Source organism: Carya illinoinensis, chromosome 7 (genome assembly GCF_018687715.1).
Source record: "Carya illinoinensis cultivar Pawnee chromosome 7, C.illinoinensisPawnee_v1, whole genome shotgun sequence".
Lineage (NCBI taxonomy): Eukaryota > Viridiplantae > Streptophyta > Magnoliopsida > Fagales > Juglandaceae > Carya > Carya illinoinensis.
The window spans coordinates 37,192,990-37,214,551 of record NC_056758.1 but is presented as its reverse complement, the minus strand read 5'-3'; the positions used below and the strand labels follow the sequence as shown (position 1 = coordinate 37,214,551).

General features: G+C 35.5%; 1 protein-coding gene and 1 long non-coding RNA gene across 5 annotated transcripts; both read right to left on the bottom strand.

The window, feature by feature from the left end:
- Positions 1-1,345: 1,345 nt before the first annotated feature.
- Positions 1,346-11,159, bottom strand: LOC122314879. Of its 4 annotated transcripts, XR_006243897.1 has the most exons (5): positions 10,823-11,159; positions 10,025-10,133; positions 6,059-6,130; positions 3,933-4,111; positions 1,346-2,670 (listed from the first exon to the last, which is right to left on the bottom strand). It is a non-coding gene; the product is annotated as an uncharacterized LOC122314879 (long non-coding RNA). The 4 variants fall into 4 exon arrangements; XR_006243896.1 differs by lacking the exon at positions 1,346-2,670 and having other exon boundaries at positions 2,677-4,111; XR_006243895.1 differs by lacking the exons at positions 1,346-2,670; positions 3,933-4,111; positions 10,025-10,133 and having other exon boundaries at positions 5,876-6,130.
- A 2,462-nt stretch (positions 11,160-13,621) lies between these two features.
- Positions 13,622-17,347, bottom strand: LOC122315784 (transcription factor bHLH145). The gene is given in 3 exon segments (XM_043131940.1): positions 13,622-15,535; positions 15,902-16,544; positions 17,135-17,347. Coding segments are annotated over 2 exon segments (1,278 nt in total). The 5' UTR covers positions 16,029-16,544; positions 17,135-17,347; the 3' UTR covers positions 13,622-14,384.
- Positions 17,348-21,562: the final 4,215 nt, after the last annotated feature.

The window sequence follows — 21,562 nt, the reverse complement described above, 5'->3', positions numbered from 1 at the left end:
TTAATTATGTCACATGTTGGTTTTAAAAAAAATATATACTTAGGCTGACCTATTTACTAAATCTTTAGATGGTCTAATGTTTGAGTTAATTAGGAAGGCCATTGGAGTGTGTGCGTCATACCAGTTGGTCAGATTGGATATTTTCCATTCAATTGTCCAAACTCTTCAACTTCAATGTTTTGTTGTTTCCCATATTTATAAAAACTAGAAATTGAAGAGAATGTAAGGTCGAGTAGCACCATATTGAAGGAGAGCAAGGAAAGATAACATTGTATGTACACTTCTCGAGACCTCTTAAAGTTTACTTGCATTGCATGATCTAGATTCTTACCCCTTGTAGATGTGTACATGATGCCTAAAACTATTTTTATAAAGTAGCGATTAATCCATTTCATGAGAATTGATCGATTTAGACCATGGACTTATCTTACTTATATGCACATTAAATGATGATCATTAGTTTGCATTCCCTTCTAGAGTTAGTCCTTGATGGGTCGCCGCATGTGAACTTTCAATGGCATCCATAGCTCAAAGGAAAAATATAGTTACAAACACAATTGTGTATTAATTTGTGCACCAATGTGATGTGATTGGTCAAAAAGTAGATTTTATTGAAAACAGTGTTAATTTAAATTTTAAATATGAATAAATCAGTATTGGTACACAGATTAGTGCGCGACTGTGCTTGTATGTAGCAAAACTCTTAAAAATACCTAAAATAAAAAGAATGGGCTGAAAATCATCATGTATCCATATAAGTCAAGTGTTTATTCATTGTTGAAAAGGCAAACACTTCAAATGGACCATAACACTTGTGCTCTTAAGTAGAGCCACCTAGCCGGCCCACCCTCTAGGTGTTATTTAGGGCCAATCTTGTGGTTGTCTTGTTCTGCATTATCATTCATATTTATATGTCTATTCCATTGCTAATATTTGATATGAGTTAAAATTGGAAAAAGAATTGTGACATACCCCTATTCACCCCCTCTAGGTTTTATCTAGGGTCAATCTTGTAATTTTACCGAACAAAGGGTCAAAGGTTGAGAGAGAGAGAGAGGGAATTTAAGATGAGAGGAGCAAAAGAGCTCAAAGCTAATCAAGGATCATGTCGGCTCTCATTCAACTTCAATTTATTTTTGAAGGATTCCATGGGACTTTACTGATTTCCTACCGCCAACAAATAGAGAGAGAGAGAGAGAGAGAGAGAGAGAGAGAGAGAGAGAGAGAGAGAGAGAGAGAGAGAGATGTAACACCTGATACAATGTGTTTGGATGAGTAGAAAATGCGAGAAAATGCAAAAAAATTGGGTCAACTTCAAGGATGACCTTGCCTTCAAGAGAAGAAGAGAGAAACTGAAAACTAGTTGCATTAAGCTTTTGGATGTTCAAAACTAGAGCCCTTGGCTCGTACATAAACAGGATGCCCCTTACAGGGACAGATGGACTCAGGCTAACAAAACTAAAAATATACAAAGAAAATAAAACTATGGGTCCAGGCCCACTGGCTATCCTATAGTCCAAATAACATGCTGAATCAAAATTAAGGAAGTTGCTGATGAACTAAACTGGCCTATAGCCCATGTTCTTCGTTTGTGAACTGTGATAAACCATCCCCCCATAAAAGCCCCTTGCTCCCAAGGTACAGTATCCTTTCACGCAATTTTCCCATCACCAGGGCAAAAATGAAGATTTTTCTTATCTCAACAAGACACCATGTTTTTTCAAAAAAATTTTACCCACTATAGAAAGGGGTGGTCTGCTGAACACAACAACAGGTAAATTTTTGTAATATGATTTCGTAGGTTGCTCACCAAAAGCAGTTGTTGCAAAGATGCGGCCTCCTTTAAGGCCACAGGGATAAGATTAATTCTATTCGTAAAATCATCCATGCATAAGAACAATCCCCACTCTAGAGTAGCAATTCTTTCAGCTATTGCAACTCCAATCTACGGAATCTAGCCATTGCTACCTTTTTTTCCTTGGATAAGATCAAGCTCTTTGTTAATGTTAAAGTGATATGCACAACTTGCGACGTCAAATCAATCTCTGAATGCTAGAACAAGTAGTTGTCCCCTTCCAGCACTAGAAAAACAAAGATCATCAAATTTTGGGGCTCGACCACCAGTCATGGACTCTACATCATAATCCTGAGATATATAATGAAAAGGATCCTGCAAATATACGATATCAAGAGCAGATAGAAGAACACTATAGTTCCAAAAACTCCCTCAGAACACGAAATTTCAATCTTGAAATAGCATGGTTCCCTCCAGTCTTCGTAACTGAATCAATACCTTCACCCGGGTCTCTTTTATACACTAGAACATCCTTTGATTCGCAGAACCTGACAATCTTCTCATTTGGAGCAACAACTAGATGATTGACCATCTTAATGTTGGTAAACCATACGTCCAACATGTCTTTCACATTTAGATTTGCAAGAGCAATTATGAGCTCATTCTAACCAACATATTTTTCTTAAAGATACTGCCCATCATTTAGAAGGTCAATGCTATTTGCTATTTCTATACCATAAAACCCTTATGTAAACAGAGTCATAACTAGGAGACTGATAATGAATCTCTTTTCCTTTTCTTCGACAAGACCCAGGTGGCTACACCTAACAAGATCCCAGACTCGACATGCTGTCTGGTTCCGGACCAGATTGTTCCTGAAATCAGAATGTTATTTCCATTACTTTCTGTACATACTAGTGATCTCTATTTAAGATACAAGGGAAATATCCAAGAAAGAAAGAATTTCCTAGAATAAGAGCAAGAAATCTACCTAACTAATTTATAGGAAAACAGAAACTTCCTAAACAATATCTACCATAAATTACTCCGCTAATACAATATCTCGATAACTACCACTAATTACTCCATCTCCATATTTATCGAGATTTCCACACTTGCCCTCCAGTTGGATAATAAATGTTGATCATATCCAACTTGCATAGGAAATCATTACAACTTTGTCTAGATAGCCCTTTGGTGAAGATGTCCGTTGTTTGCTCTTTTGTAGGAACATAAGTCATTCAGATGGTTCCTTCTTCAACCTTTTCCTTGATAAAATGTCTATCCACTTCTACATGCTTGGTCCTGTCATGTTTAACTGGATTGAGAGATATGCTTATGGTTGCTTTGTTATCACAGTAGAGTTTGATAGGGAATTTTACTGTGACATGTAATTCTTCTAAGAGTTTCCGTAACCACAGTCCTTCACGCATCCCTTGTGCAACTGCTCTAAACTCAGCTTCAGCACTACATCTGGCCAGCATTCTATTTTTTGGTTTTCCAAGTTACCAAATTTCCCCATACAAAGGTGCAATACCCTTTGATAGGCCTTCTATCCTCTGCTGAACCTGCCCAATCAGCAGCATTTGTGAAGACTTCTACTTACTTTTCACATTTTTTGAAGAATAGTCCTTTGCCTAGAGAACCCTTGAGATATCTGAGGATCTTGTGCACAGCTTCCAGGTGTGTTTCCTTCGATGAATGTATGTATTGGCTCACCACATTCATTGCGAATGCAATGTCAGGTCTGGTATGTGATAGATAGATTAGTTTGCCAACTAATGACTGGTATCTTTCTTTTACAACAAGTCTTCCAAAGTCTCATGTTCTTTTCCCTACTTCAATTGGAGTGTCACTTGGTTTACAACCAAGCATGCCAGTTTCGGTTAGGAGACAAGAACATACTTGCATTGAGAGACACTAATTCCCTGCTTTGATCTAGCAACTTCTTTGTCGCAGGTCTTTTACTTCAAACTCAATGGATAAGACTTTCTTGTAGACAAAGTATTGTAAGACATGAATTTTGAATTAGGATAGAGAGTACATAATCGAGTTTGTTTCTTGAGAGCAATAGGTAAATCAATATCAGTAGGCTCAGTTTATTAGAGGAGAACTTATGACAGTTTTGAGCTATTACCTGGTAGGGATTGGAAAGAGACTCATGGTTGCTTGGATCTATCGTCGGTTTCAACTCTCTTGGTGCCTCAGGTGTGAGATTCTCCTTGTACCTTAATTTTGGCTTCCTTGAATAAACAAGTAACTCCTTGTCATTTTGTTTTTCTGCATCCCCCCCTGAGTTTAAGTTTTCTTCTGTAACTGGAAGTTTAGAAGTGGTTGAGATAGATTCAGCAATAGAAAGATCGAAGTCCAGAAAATCTCAAGTCCGAGCTTCACTCAAATTCTCCCCCTGAAGAGAGAGATTTTGGAAGTAGAGAGTGGTCTCAAAGAAAGTAACATTAAGGTTAACAAACGTTTTTTTTTTTTTTTTTTTTTTTGGTGATTGGATCATAGCATTTGTAGCCTTTTTGGGTAGGAGAATAGCCAATAAAAACACACTAAAGAGCTCCAGGGTCCAATTTATTCCGATGGTGATCATGAATATGGACAAAGGCCATACAACCAAACAATTTGAGAGATAAACTTGAGCTGAGACAAGAGGTAGGAAAGAATTCCTGGAACTTTTTTAGAGGTGCTGTGAAAGAAAGGACATGGCTAGGCATTCTATTAATGAGATATGTAGCAATTAAGATGGCATCTCCCCAAAATATTTTTGACATGTTTCTAGTGAATATCAACGAATGAGCAACTTCAAGATTGTCTATTCTGTTCGGCAATCCCATTTTGTTGTGGGGTATTGTAAAGGTAAAAGTTGGCTAGAATTAGATGACTAAATGATAAGGTTTATCCTATTACTATATTTGAAATTGTTGGATGAATATAAAATAATTATTGATTTATCTTTAAACAATATTGAGTCTATCTAGAAGTCTTAGAGGTTGTTTAGATAAGTCATTGAAGTAAAAATCGAATCCATGAGGATCTGCATTATGCAAAACAGAAGCTGAATATAAATTAATCACTGCAGAAAAGAGTTATTGCGAAATGTCAGCAATTCGTCAGGAAACGTTCTCGCGACAGATTCTATCCGTCAGCAGAATCCTACTTCAATTGAAACTCTTTCCATATTGTTTATTTAAGAGATCCTATTGGTTAAGATCTGTAGAGATCCAAATCTACATATTTTCTAAAGCATTTTCTAGTGCATATTTTGGTGAAAAACTTCCTTAGTGAATTTTCATATTTATGATATCTCTTTGACTATGATCGCTTCAAGTGTGAATAATCGTTGATTGGATTTCAGCCACTGGAGTTTCAGAAGGGAAGTAAATAGTTTGAAAATTGCCAGAGGTCCTAGTTGCTACTGTGGTAGAAGACAGATGGGTCATTTGTCTAGACAAGTAAGAGAGTCAAGTTACAAAGGTTTTGTAATTGAGAATTACTTGTAATTGATTCTTAAACAATAAAATTGACTTTCCTAGGTTTGGCTGCCCCGTAGGGTTTTACCTTTAAAGAGTTTTTTAAAGAATTTGCCTTCGTAACCAATCGTTGTCTTGCTTGTTTGATTATTTTCTTTAAGTATTTGACTCATTTAATAATCATAATATTGAAATCTAACCAATTTGTTCAAGAAAATTAGTAGACAATTTTGTAGTTTTATAGGGATACGTTGGGAATTTCAGGTGTTAACACATGAACTTTGGTGAATTATCCCATGTTGTTGAAGATAATTTTCCAAGATACTATTGAAATATTCTGTGCCAATATTAGTACGAAGAATTTGAATTTTTGTTTGGAATTGTGTTTGAATCATGGAATGGAAATTGATAAACACAGAACGAACTTTAGTTTTGTCTTTCACCAGTAAACCCAACAAATATGAGTATGATCATCAATAAAAGTAACAAACCTTCTTGTGTGGGAACGATTAAGAGTAAGGGAAGGTCCTCATAAATCATTGTAAATCATAGTGAATGGTTTGGATGGTTTGTATTTGGATTTTGAAAAAGAAGTATGCTGACGTTTAGCAAGTTCACAAATTTCATATTGAAAATCAATAGATGTTTTATTCGAACAAATGGAAGGAAATAAAAGTCTTAAATACTGAAAATTGGGATGACACATTCTAGAATGCCATAACAAAAGTTCACTATGATTAGGAATAGATGTAGAATCACAAATAGCAATTTGACGTTATTCGCTCACATTAGCCTCCTCAAAGTAGTAGAGCCCCCCACACTCCTTAGCACTGCCAATCGTCTTCTCCGATGACATATCCTGAAAGACACAATGAGAGGGAAGAAATTTAGTCGAGCAATTGGAATTTTTTGTCAACTGGCTAATGGATAACAAATTGCATGATAAACTAGGGACATGAAGAACAGATTCTAGTGTTATAGAGTCGGAGATTTGGATATTCCCTTTGCCTACAATAGATGAGAGTGAGTCATCTGCAATTTTAACTTTGAGATTTCCAGCACTAGGTAAGCATGAGGAAAAAAGATGATAAGAATCAGTTATATGATCAGAAGTAATGGAATCAATAATCCAAGGAATTTTGTGCCAAGAGGTGGTACTTTAACACTTTCAAAAAATTACTTTTGTGGGCTAAGGAACCAGAAGGGGCACTCGTGGAGGATTGACTCAATGCATAAAGGGTAGAAATCATTTTATAGAGTTGCTCCAACTTTTCAGCATTAAATGCACTACTTGGAGTGGGATTTTTGCTCTTTTCCCCATGAGGTTGCTCGACTTGATGATCAACAACAGCTTGGTAGCCACGGTTTCTGTTGTTCTACCTTGGTTTCCCGTGTATCTACCAACAGGTGTCTTTTGTGTGTCTAGGTTTTCGGCAATGCTCACGCCAAGGACATCCCTTCTATTGTCTTGAACTTGATCCAACAAGAGTGCCCCGAGACACAAAGTCAGACATTTCAAGTCCAATATGTCTAGCAAAGACAATCCCCTTCAGCATTACCTTACGCCTATTTTCTTCTCGCCTCACCTCCGAGAATACCTCACGTGTTGAAGGCAAAGGACGTCGGCCAAGAATTCTTCCGCGAACATCATCCAGGTCTTAACTAGTCTCGGTTAAGACCTAATAGAAATTCAAAAACTCTTTCATTTTCAAGTTGCTTCTTGTATCGCACACTATCGCTAGTGCACTCCCATTCTTGTTTGAAACTCAGATTGAGTTCTTGCCAGAGCGTTGTCATCTCCATGTAATAATCTGTGACCTCCCTCTCCCCTTGCTTCATCTGCCATAGCCGAGTCTTAATCTTAAATATTTGAGAAGAGTTTTCAACATCAAAATATGTTTCATGGACAGCTTCCTAGACATCTTTCACCGATGGCAAGAATAGATAGGTCTTGCCGATGGAGGGCTTCATGAAATTTACAAGCCAGCAGTTACCATTGAATTTTCTTACTTCCATTTTTTGAGGGAGGAAGCGTCGGTTACGGCTGGATTTTTTGCCTCGCTTGTAAGGTATCTCAGTTTTCCTTCGCCGTCAATTACAAGCTTAATCGATTGGGCCCATTCACAAAAATTCTTCCCATTTAGCTTCTCCATTGTGAGTTGAAATCATGAATTATCAAGTACATTTGAACCCATGGTGGAGAAAACTTTTGTTTCAGTATCGTGAGTTTCATAGGTCATTGATCCTTTGCTATTGATGACAATTTCCGTCATTGATAGCAGGTTTAGAAAAAACACTAGCTCTGATAGCATGAAATCAAAATGTTATTTCCATTACTTTCCGTACATGCTAGTGATCTCTATTTAATATACAAGGGAAATTTCCAAGAATAAGAACAGGAAACCTACCTAACTAATTTACAGGAAAACAAAAACTTCCTAAACAATATCTACCATAAATTACTCCACTAATACAATATCTCAATATCTACCACTAATTACTCCATCTCCATATTTATTGGGATTTACACAGTTCAATCTCGGTAAGTAATGATATAGCCTCTTGTACTCGACAATATTTTTTCAAGTTACATCCCTCCCTTTTGCAATTTACCCAATAAATTATCTCCCCCTCCCCCTCCCCCCCCCCCCCCCCCCCCCCCCCCCCCCCCCCCCCCCCTTTTTTTTTTTTAAAGGGGCAAACAAGTATTAGAAAAGAAAATACCACAACTCCTATATAAGTCCTAAAAATGCCACTTCGCTAAGCCTCCCAAAACTCCTATGTTTCTGATAAGATGTTGAAGAGGATGGAAGCACAGGAGGTGGTTTAGGAAGACCAAAGGGGAAAGGGGAAAGGAGGAAGGAATCGACATTCTGTTAGCGCTTACAATTCATTCCCCCGAGATTTATTTCTCTTCCTCTATCAAAGGACCTAAAAACACCTTTAAGGGGCAAAACATTGAGCAACTAAGGAGCAAAAAATTTCTTACTCTTAAAACTCTCAGCAAACTCAACCATACGGCCTTTTTCATCAATCCTCATCAAACCAAATGCAGGGGCACACTTTTCATCCATGAACAGTGCTACCACAATAATATTGGCTTTGGTCTCCCTGTGTGCTTGTATAAACCTCTCATAATCCATATGTACAAAGGGTTATTGTACTCTTCAAATAGCCACAAGTGCTGTCTTACAACATTAGCAGTACCCTGGAACCATATGGAATTCTTGGGGCTCTACTGGGCAGCAACAACAACAAAATCCTCGTTCTTGTAACCCCCTGTGACATTTTTGGTCTAGGCCCTAGAGTGGTAATGACTGAAAGGGGCTGAATGGAACTGCATGAGCACATAGATCTTGGAAATGTTGTTGTAGCTACAGTTGCCTACGAGGATATCACTCAACCTGTAGTTGGCCACACCCATGATTAGGGTTGTATCTAAGTGTGGAGTACTTCCACAACCGTCACGGAACTGGGTAGAATTAAAAATGAGATGGTCGGAGGTCAGTGGGGCGTCGATGCAGGTGCAGTGGTTCGTGGAGAGAGGTTTTCAAGAATAAGGATTTTGAGGGTGGTGGATCTGGGAATATGATGGGTAGAGTTAATTTCTTTGCTATAAGAGAGGGATAAAGCGGTTTTTCTCAACGTAAGCCTGATGTTGCATCCCAGAATCAGAATCTAGATGCCATTGATGAAGAGATAAAAAGAGAGGGTTGATATTTCTTGGGAGTAAATGTTGGTGACATAATTCGATCTGAGTTTCTTGTGATAGTCGGAGGTGGTTCGTTTAGCGACGATAGGGGTTCTTGGTAGAGATTCGGCTAGGGGTTTAGGAGCCAATGGTCGAGATGTAGAGGTTTTACCTATCAAGTGCTCACCCATGGCCAAATAAACACACAAACCGAGAGTGAGTGATGCTTTCTGGCCAGGGAGGATGCCATACGAAATGTGGTCATTTGCTTGTGATTCTTTCCATGGAGGAAATTTGAGGACTAAGAAATGATTATGCTTTTTCAGCAGAGGGTTGCTTCCCTTCTCTCTTGTAAACGGCCACAACCATGGGTTTGAATGACCATTTTCTTTTCTTCTGCAAAGGGAGAGGAAGATACGAGAATTGAGAAAATAATTTTTGATTTCTAAAGGGATTTATGGGAAAAAAAGAAAGAGGAAATGTCGCTAGGATTGACTTCCCTTTTTTTTCCAATATAATTGCACATTTTTTCCTGTATTCTCTCATTCAAGTTGCTCCTAAATTCTCTTATTTTCTTCAGGATTTGTTCTTAAATTTGTAGTGATTGTTCTACCGTCAACCTGAGTTTGAGCAGAGATGCAATAATTTCGTCCAAGGTTGATAGCACAGAGATCAGTGTTTCTATGATACCAACTTCTATCACACCCAATGGAATGTGTTTGCATGAGCAGAAAATGAGAGAAAATGTAAGAAAATGGGATCAAATTTGAGGATGAGCTTGCCTAAAAAAGAAGAATAGAGAAACTGGAAAATCAATTAGCTTCTGGATGTTCAACACTAGAGCCCTTGGCTTGTACGTAAACACGATGGCCCCTACATGGGTCCAGGCTAAAGAAACTAAAAATATACAAAGAAAATAAAACCAAGGGTCCAGGCCCACTAGCTATCCCATAATCCAAATAACAGGCTAAATCAGAATAGAGGAAGTTGCTAATGAAATTAAACTGGCCCAAGACCCATGTACTTCTTTTGTGAATTGTGACAAGAGAGTGCATCACTCACAAGCACGCTTTGATAAGAACCTAATTAGCTCTGAGCACACTCAAATGGATGAAATTTTCTTTCAGCAAACTCGTGCAATTGAAATCACCCAAGAAGTTCATAAGGAGGCCTGCACATCATCAACATAGTAATGCTTCCGGGTGAGTGTAGCCATGAAATCAAGCTGATGAGTTGATTAGCTCATTAGCACTCTCCTTGATTTATTTCAGAAAAAAGAAAAACCTTGAGTTTATAGTTTTAAGTTAAAAGATAAGGTCATTCAAGTCATGAAATTATCATTTCCACACCCTGCCTCAAGTCCAACAAAGTGTATAACCAACATAAAAAAATATCACAAGCGACAAACAAAGAACAAGCGTTTTTGAACGGTGCAGTTGTATCAGTTGCCTGCCCAAAGAAGAAAACTGTAAATACAAAGGCACAGACAAGACAGCTTTCATATATCAAACAGAATGATGCGGATGATGTGGCACTCCATATAATAAGGAAAACGGAAGGTGGTGAATGAGATCCCCAGATGATAAGTAAAATAGTAGGTGGTGTATCGAATCCTAAGTTGCTTGGGAAGGATAAGCTTTTGCTCATGGGACCCCAGATATTTTTTACTTATAAAAAAATATATATGTTGTCAGAATCAGACAGATAGGTGCAAAATTCAAGATTACGATAACGGAATACAAGAAAAAATGATCAAAAGAGACAATATGAACATGTATAAAGCTGCATAAACCAGGCCATTTCATCATTTAATAAGAACATTATGTTTAGAGAGAGAGAGAGAGAGAGAGAGCGGAGTACTTGGTGACCGTCGAAGCGACGGGTGTCGAGCAAATCGTGGATGTTGCCATCGTGAGAACCAGACGACTCCATTCTGAGAAACCCCTAACCCGAAACCCGATCAAGTCCGATAACGGCTATAAATCTTTGGGACAAGACGATGACGATTCTTTTTATGTCCGTACGTTTCTTGATCTTTACTTTTTCCTCTCTCTCTCTGTTTCCTGATTTTTACTTATTTTTGTCTCCCTATCTCCGTTTCTTGATTCTACTTCTGGCTCTCTCTCTCCTGGAGTCCGAGTAAAGAAACACGTTTTATAGTTCAGAACAAGCGAATGTAGCGGTTCGGACGCAATGAGTCCACCACACGTACGTAACTTTGATCCGAATGCTGCTGCCTCTTCGCTACTCTACGTGAAACATTTGGCACCTTATTTTAAATTTTAATAATATTGCCCATATGGGACAATATGTCTACTTCAAAAAAATATACAAAATACGTCCATCTCACTTTGCATTCGGAAGACACGTCTAATACTGGAATAAAAAACTTAAATACATATTAGTAATATAAAAGGATAGAATATATATTTAGAAACTTTATTTTGAAAAAAAAAAAAAAAAAACTTATTTTGTTTTTCCACATTAACTATATCAAACAGCTATTGATGTTTTGACTTTTTTTTTAAATTATAATAGACCCAATTATAAATTAGTGCTAACACACCAAAATATGTTTAACAAAACTTATAAAAATAACATAAACGACTTTAAAAAACTCAAAATTGTTTGGATGTTGAAATGAGATGAGATGATAAATCTTTGAATAGTAGTGAAATAGTTTGTGAATAGTTATAAAATTATTTGAGTTAAATTGTTTATGGATTTTAAGAAATGAGAGGAAAAAAATTTAAATAGAAAACTTTAAAATTAAAATATTGTTAAAATATATTTTTTAATATTATTTTTATTTTAAGATTTGAAAAAATTAAATTATTTTTTTTAATTTTTTTAAAAGTTTAAAAAAATTGTAATGATTAATAAAAGATCAGATTAAAAAAGTAAAAATTTATAAATATTTATTTTTAAGTGATATTTAGATATTGAAATCAAATAGAATGAAATTGGTTGAGACAATTTTAACAATTAAACGGGACCTTAGTGTTTGGTCTTTTTAACCAAAGATGTGCATGCGCCTGTGGGTTCTGGACTGGCCTAACCTTGCCCCGGGCTTATGGAAATCACCAAGATGGGCTCCTATTAAATCCTTTTTTCCATCTTGTCCTTTAAAGCAATACTAAAGCAAAGTGCCAAATTTCTAATGCCAAAGCAATTTGTGCAAGTAACTCAACCTTCTCTCGTATCAAAGTGCAGAAAAGGTTGCGTACAATTCTCCTCACTACGTTACGGGCACCAAAGTTAGTGCTTGCGGAGCGGACGACGGAGTTATGCTATTTATAAGCCTACACATTAAACATTATATATATATATATATATATTTTCATTTTTTTTCTTAAAATAATTGAATTATTCTATTCATTATCTATATATTACAAATTTGATTAAAAAAATTAAAAAAAAAAAGATGTATGGTGTATGAAACTTATGAATAGAATTTTTCTTTATTTTATCCTACTCCAAATGTTTTCAAAATCTTCAGCTCATCCTTAAAGAATTAAGGGGGAAAAAAAAAAAAAAAGGTTTCTACAAAAAATAATTTTAGTGCTTCGGCGCAACCTCCCCTATGCCCTCACCTCTTGGCTCTTACTCGAAATTTCTTTGAAAATTAGGAAGAAATAATTTATTGTTTCGTCTCATTTAATTACGTTTACTTTAATACTTTAATCATATAAAATATTACAAATAGAGATAGATGTAATCAATGATTCCAATATCATTTATGCTATTTCAAAATAGAAAATTAATTTAACAAAAAAAAAAAAAAAAGGAATGAGCATCAATTTTGTCGAGAGAAGTACGAGGAATATACATCGAAGATTTAAGAATCTTTCAACCGAATATATGCGACCCGACTTCACTCATGATTTTAATTTATGCGACCTTATCAAATTTCGAGGCTTAGTATGGTAATAGAGAAGTTAAAGCTATAAATTCTTCAAAAATAATGTAACTTGGGTTATCTAAAACCAATTCACATTGAGAAGGCATGTTGTTTAGGATGAGGAATCCGTTTACGTCACTCGGAATATATTCCTAATCCTGCCTCAATCAACTTAACCATATACCGAAATTATATTGAATATACTATCTCGATTTTAAAATGGAACCTTAAGTTGTATATATTAATTAAAAAATCAATGTAACAAAATATTTGTAATTATACCAAAGAAGAAAATAATTTATACAATTTTAAGATGTACATATCTTGTACTCACTAAGAAAGTGGACAAATCTAAAGTCTACACAAAAAATTAATTTTTTAACGAGTCCAGCTTAATCATTTAAGTAGCACTACTCTTTTAGTGAATCACATTGTTACAAAAGCCTGCATCTAAGCCAAAAAAATTAAAAATAAAATAAATGAAGGTTTAAGAAAATGCATTTTTATGATTCAACGTACGCATCCTCACACAAATAATGCAACCCACACACCATCGGAAGTTTTCGCAAAAACATCAAAGTAGCCAAGAAGTCACCAGGCACATCGCTGTCTCATATCATAAATGTGTGCATGCGACGTGAGTACAGCGGCATAACGACAATAATAAAACCAAACAAACTAAATTACACAAAACCAAGAAATCATCATCATCTCCCTACCGACCAAGCCACCACAACAAACAACAAGAGCAAAGTAAGTTACCACTAAACCCGTGATAGATAGCACCGAGCAAAACATTATCAGTTTTCCACAAACATACAGCACCATAAAATAAGGGAAAATATCAAATCCCACAAAGAGTTGTACATTTAAAGGAAGGAAAGAAAGAAAGGAGGAGAAAAAAAAAAAGATAACTTTTTTTTGGGTTCAAGGATTCGTGGAAATGGTGAACCTAGGGCCCCCAAGCAAAGTTGTTGCATGATGAATGGATACGGCCTCTTTGCTGGTGCAGATTTTTCTACATCAAGAAAAAGATAACGCCACCAACAATTAAACATTACAAGAATACAAAAAGAGAGAGAGAGTGTGAGTTGGGTCCCAAGAAACCGGGGGGGTGTGCACGCTCCTCTATCTGGGCCCCGTCTGGAACAACCAGTCATCTCATCCACAATCCACGCCAAGGGTGGGTTTCACTTTCTCTAAACCCTAAGACAAGACTAATGATTCACCACCCTTTATTATGACATAATATACCGCACTTCTTCATCCTCTCTAGAAAGAAATTACACATACATTCTCCAACGCCAAAGCTGCTAATTTCCAACTTGATCACCGCAGAAAGAGTTGAGGCGTTCAAGCTTTTCTCTCTACTGTCTAAAGAGCTTTTGCCTCCACTGCTAAGAACTCCCGTATGCAAATTCACACCCCAGTATGATATTTTGTACTCTTATAATATACGGAAACTGATGATACCACGCACTACTAAAGATATTGACTCGATTCTCGAAAGCACCCTGCAACTTAGATGGCATTAAGTCCTAAAGCCTTGGCTTTGAGCTTCAAAGACTTCAAGTAATGTATAGATTGATCGAGGACCACAAGTGCATCCTTGCTGCTGACACCAGGAATTATGCTTTGTAAAATGTTCACAGTCTCACGAATCCTCTCCCTCTTCATCCTCTTGTTGCCTGATATCGAACCCATTTCTCTTGACACCACATTGTTGTCATTGGCACAACTAGATTCTGCATCATCTTCACATTCAGAGGACTTGTTGGCATTCATAGAACTTGCCGTGTCCATCAGGGATGGTACACCACAATAAACTCCATCGAATAGTTTCCGCTTCTTAGTTGGCCCAGCAGAACTAGCAACTTCTTCAGTACTTCCTTCCAACCAATCTTTCTCATCCTGAGCTGTCATTGAACAAGGTGAATGACCTGTGCTGGTAACTTCGCCATCTTCAGTATAATCGCTATCATTGTCTGAGTAGAGTAAGGCATTGAGTTCTTCAGTGTCTTCATGCATTTCGCTTTGACCATCAATTAGGGGATTTTCATTAAACTCGTCAGTTAATAATGGTCCTGAGAAATGGTTCGAATCTCCCTTAATTCCAAGTTCATTCCCGTCCAAGTTACAGACAGCACTAGGTTTTGGACTCCAAGAAGTAAGACACTGGACGGGAGTCCCAATCCCAGACGTAAAGATTAAAGTGGTTTGGTCCCTCGATTGATCAACAACAAGAAGCCTCTTCTGGGCACATTCAGACCCTGCATTGGGTGTGAAGGCCTGCCTGCAGCTTTCATAGGTGTTAGCAGGCAGTCTGCCTTCAGCAATCGAGTTGTTAAGGGCAGGGGTGAAGGATTGGTGGAAATGAGGTCCATAATGAAACCAATCACGAGGTTCATTAGCTTGACCTATCCAAGAATGAGGTAGTTTAGAAGATGGGTAAACCGGTACAGCCCCATCCAGTGGAGCCATATTGGTGCCAGAGTTTATAAATGCAGACAAGGGGTTTCGCTGCCCTATTTCAAGGGGAGCACGCGTGGAATTCAAATTGCGTGATTGCCAATTAAAATGCAGCTGAGGAAGCCAGGTTCCACAGTCTCCTCCCATCCAACCAAAACAATCACCTAAAGTTCAAAAGGTAAAACACCATAAGACTTCACAATCTGTTGTTATTAAAAAATACTAATAAAATACATGAACCAGACAAGGTAAACGTACCAGAATGATGGTTTCAAGAATTAGAAATAGCTGATTATTTTCTCTTTCTATTAGGAAAAAGGAAACTAACTAAAAACTCCAGCTTAAAGTCTGAACACAAAACAAATCTACGTCACAGGTTTGAGCAAATGACGGAAATATTCGGCCTGGAAAAAACACAAGAAATAATATTAGTGGGCATGGCATTAGCTGTGAGACATTATCAAGACTGAAAAAAGGAATCTTCTGAATCGACAAAGAAAATATAAGTACTAACGCGTTCCATCTCCTTTCGAAACAAGTCCATATATATGTATCAAATAATCTTTTACGAACCTGGCAGTCCTGGAGAGGTTGAAAGCAAGCAATGACTCTAACAATTATCGTCGCGCTCCCTGCAATCCCATTTTCGTGTTTCATGGCCCGAAATCTTGTTTGACTTGCTGCTTGGCACACCATAACTACTTTCTAACACTTTGATGTGAGGGATGGAACTTTCCAGAGGACAAAGAGTTCAAAACTCCGAAAAAAAAAAACTGAAGCCAGAGAGAGATGAATTCAACAGAAAGCTGAATCTCTATCACCGAGAAACAGAGATCCAATAAAACAAACCAGGGAAACGAATTTCAACAATCAAATACAGCAACTAATAGAATTCTGTCGCAATGAAAACGATCCAGATGAAACTATGGGGAAAAGGTCCAGAAATATTCAGCTAATCTGGCGGACATAACAAGGAACGACGACGAGAAAGTTGGATCCCATGGAAACTAGAGAGAGATATAAAAAGAGGCGTAGAAAACTTGAGGGGTTCTGAGTAGACGGAATGGATTACAGAATTACTCTACAATAAAGGTTGAGTGAGATGACTTTGCGGAAGACGTCAACAGAGAGACTCAGCCACCACCGCATGCTGTTCTATTACTCTCCAAAAGATAAAGAGACCTCCTCGACTCTTTCACTGTTCCAGGCTCCCTGCAAACAAAATCAGACACATATCTCTTACATAACGTTATCTTCGAGATCCTGTCCTACTAGTTATCGGCACCCATAAAAAACATACCTTGCTAACTATGTGAGTGTGAGCTGGCGCGTGTTTGTGTATAAACTATTTTTCCCTCAATTTGTAGCTCAAGAATTTAATCCATAAAGTTTATCAGGAACCATTCAGAGGTAAACACGTCAAAAATTGACAGAAAATGGATGTATCAAAGCAAACATGAAAATAATAAATAACCTGGGAACCCTTAGCTAATTGAATGAATTTTCTTACACAAAGAAAAGATCGATGAGTTTATCCAAATAATTGAGAAGGCTCAAAAACTAAGAATAGAAGAAGAGCAAAAAAAAAAAACTTCGAAGAAAATGAACTATAAAATAAAGTTCAGGCAGAAATAAACGAAGGGACCGTACCGACAAGATATTATGGGATAATAAAAATGAAAACTTCAGTTTGGAGGAGCCAAAAGCCCCAAATGAGAAAAATTAACAAACATTACAGGAACTATCATTCACACAATAATTCCAGAAGCTATCAGACACTAAGAGAGAAACGAACAACTTACGGCTGACAGTCTAATGGCAGAGCAACAGAACACGAAGATCTCAAAGTTTATGCACCTTCCTCAAACCCCAAAGCTGTGCCTGAGACCCAGATCGAACACGCAATTCTTCAATCGAACGTTTTTGAGAGAGAGAGAGAGAGAGAGAGAAAGAGGGAGAGAGTAAAATCAAAGTCGGAACTCGGCGAGATAGCACGGGGAAGATAAGGTCATAAAGAAACGAAAGTGACATATATATCCCTATTCGTTTGGGGAATCATAACGAAAATAATATTAATAATAATTCTTTTATTTTTTTTAAAAATGAAAGTGAGTTTGAAACTTTGATACGTGCGCGAAGAGTGCACGCAAGGTATTAGTGTACAATAATGAGCGCGGCACAGTAGATAATCTCTCTCTCTCTCCCTGAGGGAAACTGGGATGGGTTAGTTGAAGTGACCTTGGCTTCAGGAGTGGTGAGGCTTTTTTTTTTTTTTTTTTGGACGGAGGAGTGGTGAGGATTAAGTACATGTTTGGGGATGTTTAATAAATATAGTTTATAATTTTATAACTTATATCTTATAGTTTTAATAATAAATTATATTATTAAGAAATTAATTAATATTTGATAATTTTATGTTTAAAATATTTTTAAATATATTATATTTATTTAGTAATAAAGTAAAAAAATATTTTTTAAAGTAGTTTGATGATCATTTCATTTTTCAAAAATTATAACTATATCTTTAAAATTTTAAAAATTATAATTATTTTAAAGTTTTATAGATATTTTTATTTATTGATAGAATTTTTAAAATTTTAATTATATTTCAGATTATCTGAAAAATAAATTTAATGATTTTTTTCAAATATATTTTTTAATTTATTTAAAATTAAAAAATACTTTAATATATAATATCTAAATAATTTAATTTGTTATTAAATAATAAATAATTATTTAAATACTTTTTAAAACTGTTAACCAACTCCTAACGAGGCCTTAAGGCTCGATCAGGTAGGTGTCCAAATGACTTCCATGTCCACTTCCTGTTGTTGACCATGTGGTCGTGTCCCAACGACACCGCAGCGTCTGGTTTTGCATGGGACCAATCATATTCCTCCACTCCTCCAAATATTATCGTATCTACTTACAAAACATTATTCCCCAAATAGCCCTTACACTTCTATTAATTATCACTTTTTTAAAGACAATAATAAATTAGAACAAAAATCACAACTCCGTAATGATAAGTGCGTCCCGTTTTGCAGGTGACATGTGGGGATTAAAATTCCCCACGGAAATCTTATTTTGGGTATTTGTAAATGAGCACCGCTACACAGAAGTCTCACATTTAATACATCAGTATAAAATAATATTGAGTAAAATGATAAATTTATAATTTTTCAATAGTGTAAAAAAGTGTGAGGCTGCTATGTAGATTTATTCTTTGTAAATAAGAGACGGAAAAATTTAATTACAAACATAATCACATATTAATATACACATTAATTTAATATGATTTATTAAAAAATAAATTTTGTTAAAAATAGTATCAATTTAAATTTTAAATATAAATAAATCAATATTAATATATAAATTAGTACATCATTTTACTTATATGTACTAAAACTCTTACGAAACTGGTATAATATTTGAACTCTATTATTGATTGAAAGTATGGAATTAATGCTAGATATAGGGTAATTTTGAAATACAAACTCTATTCAATTCCTCTTAAATGAATTATTCATATATATTATTTGTACAGTTTCTCGTAAAAATATTAAACTCATATCATCATATTTTGTACTTTTAAACATATATATTTTAATCTATTTATATTTAAATAGATATAAATAAATTTCACAAAATATTATTATTCAAATATCAATTCAAATCATTTAAAATCATCTCAATATTTAAACGCAACTTAACTTTAAGTAGGACAAGTTTCTTACGTGTTATTTTTTAAAATAGTACCTTTTAATATTATAATTTATAATTTTTTATGTGAGCTATAAGTTTGTTCACTTTTTAAATAGAGTACACGAAATTTACTTAATCAGAACTATATAAATCATTTATCATATCAAATAGTGTATTTGTCGTGTCAAATAATATAGGATTAACCTAGTTTACTTATTTTTTAATTAATAAAAAATATTTAAGACAGATAACTTAAATAGTGACAAGAGAGTTTGATTTAGCATAATAATTAAGATCAATCCGATGAGATTTGCTTGCTTCAGCAAAGCATTATATTATTTTATTATGTGTTCAATTATCAAGTAAGAAGTATGTATTTATTCATCAAAACACGCATGGATTAATGCAGTTTATATTATTAAAAAGGGGCTAAGTTGCTCAAAGAGGCACATGGTATAGTCACATACTGACATATTTTTATGACCCTGAATACATTATAATTTAATAACCTTCTTTATAAACACATTCAAAAGATTATTATTCTAAATTGGTGTCCCTATCAATGTGGAGCAATGCATGTTTATGCATGTCTAATTGTTACAAAACCCTGGTCTTGTTTTAAAAAATATATATTCCTACTTACCCAATATGTTCTTAACTATGTTATATATTTCGAGCAATAAGGTTATCACATTAATCATGCGTGACATTTTTTATTCATACACTCAAGTTGATGCATTAAATTACATGGTAGTGGCCACATCGTATTAGAATCTTAGGTGACTTGTTTTTTTAATTATAAAATGCAAAGAAAACATATTGAGGTAGTTGACTGGTCAGAAGTTGGTGTCTTTAGCGGAATTCAGGGAGTAGAACTAGAACTACATCATTAAGGATTTCAAAAGAAGGCAAAAAGGAAAAGATTAAAGAATAAAAAGGATGAAAATACAGCATATATACGAGATAGAAATAAAAGAAGGGGGAAGGGGAAATGGGTATCCGATGTCTAAAAAACGAACACCAATGATTTGGAGCTTGACCATTCAAAACATGAATTTATAGAAACTTAAAAATAAAAATTGATAAAGGGGTCCCGCAGATGAGCAATGTGTAGATTATATATCTTTACACCCCACAATCCACCTCGCAATGTTATCTCTCGTTATTATTTGTACACATCGATGGCCTAAACTTTTTAGGAGGGCTAAAGGCCAATAGGGGGGGCAATAGGGACTGACGCCCGTGGAGTACATTAATTTACTTTTCATTGATGTGAAATATGGGACGTGTCTAAAACCAGCGAAAATAGGCATCACTACATGGACCCACTCCAAAGAGAAGAAGACTGAGGTTTTGATTAAGCTTTCATTATGCATCTCATTAATTAAGGTGTCACTTCAGTTTTAGCTAATTATCGCATCGACCCGTTATTTTTATTTACTTAATTGGTAAGTTGTTTATAAGCAAAGGCTACCAAAATATAATTTAAATTTGAATAAGATCATTTAACGGTTAATTAACTCAAAAATTAACTAAACTCTATATATATTTGGTTACCAACGGTACCTAACATGAGCTGCGTGATTCTGAATCCTTCTTTTCTCCGCTGTCTTTAGAAAACCAGACCAAGCACGAGGTAGAAAAGAGAGTAATAAAGCATATATACAGTAGTACTGCCCGGCAAGGTATGGTTCCATGCATCAGCCCCAAAACATTATTTAATATCTATAAAAAGGAAGACACATGATTTTGATCACCTGAAAGAGATCTTAGGCACAGGTAAGAAGATCCGTGGCAGGTAATTATATATGCATTAGACTATATTTTAATGTTATTGATAAGAATACTTTCATGCCCTAGTGTTTGGAGTGGAGGGAACAATAACCACGCCCAATCAGGTCTCTTCCTCCTTCCCAATCCCAATGGCTCTATCCTTTTGGTGGCACTAAACGCTCCCCCCACGTACAATATGATGTGTAAAGCAAAGGATTATTTAGCCCTCAAAAACCCAAGAATTTTTATTTTTATTTTATTTTTAAAGATTCCTCCATACGCAATTTTGTTATTAATCATTACATATATGGTCACTTTACGTCTAATTATACTTCTTTTAACATATAATTGGTATCACTCTGTACTTTATTCTGTCACTTAAAATGAAAGTTTCCTAGAGGAGGGTTTTCTGATACCAAGTCGAGTTAGAGTAGAAAAAGCTAATTAAGAGTCTAGAACAATTTTGTTATTCATTTTAATAAAAAATAATTATTTTTGCTAAATATAATTGATGAAAAATAAACAGCTTTTTTTTTTAATATATAATGACAAACAATATAAATGATAATAAAGAAAGGTCAGGGAGACTAGCCTCCTTCTCGGATCTGAAATATGTCAAACTAGTTGTATGGGTGTTTTAAGGAAAAAATATTTAAACCTCCTCGAATGCTAAAAATAGGAAAAGCAAACAAAAAAATCAATCGTGATCAGTCGTGCTTTAGAACATTACAGGAAAGCTAGCTGTGTGGTTG